The 6,349-nt window shown below is 37.7% G+C and overlaps 1 protein-coding gene across 6 annotated transcripts in view; it reads right to left on the bottom strand.

Moving 5' to 3' along the window:
* Positions 1–930: 930 nt before the first annotated feature.
* RTEL1 (regulator of telomere elongation helicase 1) overlaps positions 931–6,349 on the bottom strand; it is a 94,726-nt gene continuing 89,307 nt past the window's right edge. For 5 of the 6 annotated variants that reach the window (XM_072110841.1, XM_072110843.1, XM_072110840.1 and 2 more), the window contains 3 exons: positions 5,997–6,089; positions 2,341–2,444; positions 931–2,200 (listed from right to left, as the gene is read on the bottom strand). In XM_072110841.1, coding sequence (XP_071966942.1) covers positions 2,120–2,200; positions 2,341–2,444; positions 5,997–6,089 — 278 coding nt within the window. In that variant the 3' untranslated portion in view covers positions 931–2,119. The remainder of the gene's footprint in view (positions 2,201–2,340; positions 2,445–5,996; positions 6,090–6,349) is intronic. The other variant, XM_072110842.1, reaches the window with a different exon arrangement.

Here is a 6,349-nt window from a genome sequence, read left to right as displayed (position 1 = left end):
AGATGACCCCAGAGAAGATAGAAGATTTTTCTGTCTTCAAAACTCGTCTTATACGCCGGAATATACGGTAATTGGGCTGATTAGGGGTCTTATTTTAATAAAATTATTTTTACTGTCTTTTACATTTTAAAATGTTTCCACACTGGGGCTTGAACATCCGATTGCTTGTTCAAACCCTTACACTGCAATACAAGTGTACTATGTGAGTAACTGAGCATGCTTACACATACTCCGTTCCAGCTGGGTCCCGCCAGGAGGCAGAGCCCAGCATGATGATGGCACGCACCAGACCCCGGGGTTGCAGCAGGAAGGATTGGATTCCCCGCTAAGCTCACCAGGGGGGTCCGATATGCGGGGGATATACTTATACGCTGCAGTCATGGTTTTTACGATCCCGGTGCCAAACAGGGCGTTCATTAAGCGGTTAAGAGTGCCGACGTGTGTATATGAGTGTAGAACTGTATCTGTGTGTATATGTATGTATATAAATCTGTGCATAGAGAAGTGTATATAAATACTGCATATAAATCTGTGTTTAAATGTGTAATTCTAAAAAATGTGCGAGTCTACAAATATGTATATTTTTTAATTAAAGGGGGGCCCATGCAAAAAATTTCCTATGTTGCGTCCCTGCTGAAGAGACAAGTTTTAAAATATAAGTGGAAATGTATATTTCATCCACTACCTGTTTGTGTAGTTCTGTAAAAGCTGGTAACACCTTCACATTAAGGTGTATTTCAGTTGAATATGACAATGAGAGTTGGGAGCTGTTCATGTTATAGTCAAACTGATAATAGGAGGCCAGGAGAACTGTGAATGTAGTTTTGGATAAGACTAACAAAAACAAACACCTGAAAAGCAACTCCCTGTTGAGAAATAGTCCAAATTAAGCATAACATTGTGACAATTTATCCAAATAAATTGCACACATTTTCTTATAGAATTTATTACAAAATGTACAAAATTTAATCCACAAACAAGAGGCCATATCCACATGCATCACTGATCTGTGTGTAGGTAATGACTCGCCCTGTCATCATTCGCTGTTTAATGTCCCGATCCTGGAGCCGCCTGCAGCCAGGGGTCAGTGAAAAATCAATCGCAAACCTTTCAGAACTGGTGATAGGAAACATGAGGAAAGACCTTTGTACGTAACCAGTTCAACACTATAAAAAACAATGAAATTAGCCTGAGCGCTGCAGGGTAGTAACTTTTATAATTCTATATTTCTGCGATTGCAGCACATAATGTTATAATAAAAGAAGTTATTAGGACACATCTACTAGTAAACTTTAATCAAATAGACTCCATTGGTAGAGATGGGTTGTTTTGGGCTGCATCATTTAGAACATTTGGGGCTTCCATTAAAGAGCCGTCCAGAGATTTCTTCCAGAGACGGCTCCTGATCACGAGCACTGCGTGTTATTGTGACCAAGCTCTATTCTTCTCTAAACAGCTGTGCTGCAATACTGGCCCAAACCATAGTCACGCGTGGCACTGTTCATAGAAGAAAGAAGTCACAACTACTGGACGACCCTTTGAAGTTTGTTCTGCTCCTGTACCTCACTGCACATGTGAACACCTGACTTTATCCACTTTTCTAAAACTATTTGTTTTTCTAGAATGTTTGATCATTTGGAACCACATATTGTGTCTTTAACATAAAGTGCTTTCAAACTATAGCACATGCAGTAAAAGGGTGGTGGTATTTTAAGACTCTTAACTGCAATACCATAGTTTTCATTAGTTTCCCATTCACCTTTTGTACTCCATAGAAATCAACATTGGGAAGGATTTTGAAAGTTATGCACCTGTTATTTAAAATTAACGCTGGTTATTGCACTAATTTATTTAAGATGTTGATGGAACCAAAACTCAAGTGTCAACTTGGCTCAACTCAGCAGATTTATCACTGTATTTACTGTACTGATGAATGAGAAGGAAACACCAAAAAGGGAGCTATATTGTTGAGATTTTCTGCCCATTTCTTAGATTAACTGCATCAAATTCATATGACACATCTCCTCCATACAACTTGAAGTGAGGTAGAGTCCTTTGGCAATGGACTGCAGGACCAGAAAAATGGTTTGTCCATATTCTGCGGTAACAGTCTATGACCTCAAGAGGGCGCTAGGAAAAACATCTGCCCCAGCTGACGCTTCTTGATATCAATTCTGCAGGTAGGACAAGACTTGTTCGTCTGTAAATAATTAAAAATAAATAAAACATTATAAAATGTGCTGGAGAATATGTAAACTAACACAACATTAAACTTGAATGTGATACTTTTAAAAGTTGAACATACACCCTCTTCCCTCCCAGCAGCCAAAGATGTCAAACCTTTAGGAGCTGATCCCAGCATGCTTTGCAACAGTAGAAGTCACATGAAGTACATTTAAAAGGCACAGACCCTCTCATTTTGCAGTGTGGGCAAGTCGGACCCTCTGAAAGAAAAAGGAAATCGATCCCCGATGTCATGACCAGCATTGCCAGATCACAGTTTATTTAGGGCACCTATCTTTGGGATACACTGCTTCCCCTGCAATCACTCAAAATACTGAGGCTAGGAGTCCATCTTCAAGTCCAAGACTTTTTTATCAGCTTCTGGGAATGAAAGGTGGAAACTAATATTTTGGCTTGTTCTGCAGCAGTGATGTGAATAAAAAGGGCAGTCATTTTACTGGATCGGGGTCCATTAATGCAAGTGCAACCCTTTGGATTCTGGGAAAGCCAAGTAACAACCAATTAAGGGTTGTTATGGTGGCTAATGCAGTTGTCACACAGCTATTCCAAAATAAGATTTTGCATTAGAGGGAAACTCAAGGATTTTTTTTGGACATAGCATCTCCCGTTAATAAGGCTGAGTCACTGAACCATTGGCTGAACCATTTACAATTAAAAGAAGGAAAGAACTGATGAGGTCACTTCTGCTTTCCCTTTGCTTGAATGTGGTTCCTGAAAAACTTGTCGCTACTTACAAGAATCATTCTAAAAGGTTTACAAGAATCTGCCTTGTTAGAATTTTTGCTTACTTTGGAAAAATACCAAAAAAAAAAAAAATTTACAAATATTTTTCATCCGTTTCTTTATGGTAACCTCGACTGAAAATATCCCCAGAGAGTTTTACAGAAACTATATTGAGTAACAATGCTAAGACACTGTCCTATATAAACATATTATTGGCTTCTAGAGGTAATTTGCAAAACAAATTCTTACCAGTCTAACGAAATGCGGTTATCTAAACCCTGATAATAATATCCAAAGCCCCCATAATAGGGACAGGGGAATAAGAGCCTTTTGTTCCACCACACCTTCCTCTGATATAGGTAGGGGGCACGGTAAGGCAGACCTCTGCAATTTAATGCATTTTAGGCCCAACTTCTTTCTCCCTTACTGTAGATTTCATTCCCTTTAATGCCGCATCATGTATTTAGGCTTCCTGAAAGTCATGCTGGTTGTTAAAGGGGCTGCCTCACAAGGTAGCAAAAGAGGCAATGTTTTCCTAACCCAATTCTGGATAGGGAAATAGGGCTTCTACCAATAGAACCTTTTCTACAACTTTATTACTAATGTACAAATGCCATGGCAGCACTAGTGAGTTATTTAACGGTAGAAGCAAATAAAGGTCAACTGCTCCACCATTTTATTAAACCCACTTCTGGTTTTGGCTTTAAAAACTGCATATTTTTCATTTCAACTCATTAAAACTAGTTGTCAAAATTGCTAATTTTTTTTGTAATCCATTTTTATTTTATTGGTGCTAGATTTTTACTCTGTGCAGATGTGGACATAAGCTATCTTTTATTGTAATGCCCCCCATTACCAGTAATTGCAATTATTACAGGGCTTGTACAACAGAAAACTGTCGTTGAAGTCCTGATAAAGCTTCCCCTATGATTAAGTGCTTATCATGCTCGATTTTGATTGCAGATTTATTTTAATAATGTTTTGGTTTGTTCGCCGATTTATTTCTCATCAACTGGCACTTAAAATGCCTACTGAATTTATAAAGTGACTCAAATTATTTTAGCAACAGGAATTTATTAACAGTCTCCTACCCCTTGTGCCAGGCAATTTACGTGGATGTGATGCAGCATTACTGCTCCTCCGACAAAATATTCCCCTCTCAGTCCCACACCTCCCAACTCACAGCACACAGCTCAGTCTAATACAACTTATTCCTGCTGCATCCCCCTCCATTATATAAAAAGGAAATCTTATAATAAATATAATATATAAATCATTATTTAATTTGCAACATTGCCATCAATTTATATGAAATTTTAAGAATAATTCCCAAGGAAGCAGGTAAATGAAACCCGCAAAAAAGGCTGAATAAATAAATGTGACCTTTTCAATAAACTTCTTGTGCGGTACACAATCATTAACTATTGATTACACATAGCAGTATTTATCAGTGGAGCAAGGACATGTTACATGAGATTCTCAGGAACTTCTGGTAATTTTATAGATCATGCCCCATGTGTGTTTCATCAACAGCCATCACAAAGTTTACTATAGTTTAGATAGACACTGGAGATGTAAATATTAGTTCAATATATTTATAGTGAACAATTTAAATTGTTTTACTTTTTAATCCAATATAATATATTATATAAAATAAAGAATTCCAAATCACAGGAGCTAACACCCACATATCCTTTGTATTTCAATGAAACTTCTGCCCAGTCATGTAGCCATGTGAGCAGGGGATTAATCACTGCATAAGTGCGAAGATTTGCAATTTTGGAGCCTGAGAGAGTATTAGACCATACTTAAATAAAGCACTTTTTTTTATTGCCCTTTCCTAATGTAGAACGGAGGTGACTAGATGTATCTTTGGGAATGTAGCCAGGTATTGTAGCCTGTAGCATTTCTGTGACTCACAAGAGTTGACATTTCCTTTTTTAGTGTACTTAGGACTATTTAGCATATTCATCCAATGAGTCACGAGACTACGTCTTGCTTTGTTTTGTTAAACGGTGTGTATCGAAAAAATTATATGCACGATGCTTGAGAACTGACTCATAGTATTTATTTTTCAATTTATGTAAAACCCTCAAGCTACATCTGTGAAACACAACGGGTTTTAATTTTTCATATTCAAGAGTATCAGACATTTGTACTAAATTCCACAAACGATGGCTTCATTTAAAGGTTGCGGATGTCACCACTGAAAGAATATTTCCAGGATTGGTGATAGTAGTCATTATTTGTGTTAGTGGGGCCAATCCCCAGAAGAGGGAATCTCGTATATTTAGGAGTAGAAAATAAGTACAGGCAGTCCCCGGGTTACATACAAGATCGGTTCTGTAAGTTTGTTAAGTAGAATTTTATGTAACTCGGAACTGTATATTTTATAATTGTAACCTGAAACAAAATGTTTTTTGGTCTCTGTGACAATTGAATTTTAAAAAATGTTGGATTGTCATAAGAACCAGGCATTAACAGTAAAGCTTAATTACAGAAACCTCTGATAACTGTTATAGCTGGTTAATGTAGCCTAGGACTAAAGTACAGTAAGATGTCAAAATCCAGAGGTCCGTTTGTAACTAGGGGTCATCTGTACGTCGGGTGTTCTTAAGTAGGGGAATGTCTGTAATTGGGTCAAAGAACATCTACCACTACAGAGGATCCAGCATGTCCATAAATTATACAAACACACAATGAAATGAATGGGTATTGTATCTGTATGGGTATCTGTAATTTTTAGTGCCGTCATTCCCATGCAATTTATTGGAAAGCTGGTAAAAATTGTAAATGTGGTGAAATTGGTGTAAAAATGCAATTGCACCATGTTCTTGTGCGCTTTGTTTTTACGGGTTTCATACCTCCTGCGGCGACACCAAACATGGTTATGATTTTATGTATTGTTTTTTTATATGGAAAGGGGGTCATTTTATTCATTTATTTTAACTTCTATCTCAGGGGTGATTGGGCTATACCCCTATGGGGTGCGATTCTGTTTTATGCACTGTGAAAAGGCTACCACTTACCTGATTCGGGTGTAAAAGGAGGCAATGGTGAAGCGGATCTAACCCTCATCTGCATCCCATTGACAATGGTTTGACTGTCAGTTTTTGTATTCCCTGCAGATACATGGAATAAATGGTGAGGAGAAAAGAATAGAAGGTGGTGGCTGTAGAAGCTGAATTGACAGTCTATATCTATCAGTGCTTCTCTGACACACAGATAATATTTAACCAGGGGAAAACACACACGTGTAGGACTCAGTTTACAAATAATAAGTCACAGGATGTTTTCATTATTTTTCTTTATTTCACTGCCCAGGTCACAGTAAATGATGCCAACAACTTGTGTCAATGGACCAATGAACTACCTAGAAAAT

Source organism: Engystomops pustulosus, chromosome 6 (assembly GCF_040894005.1).
Source record: "Engystomops pustulosus chromosome 6, aEngPut4.maternal, whole genome shotgun sequence".
NCBI classification, from domain to species: Eukaryota; Metazoa; Chordata; class Amphibia; order Anura; family Leptodactylidae; genus Engystomops; species Engystomops pustulosus.
This window is presented reverse-complemented; position numbering and strand designations above follow the sequence as displayed.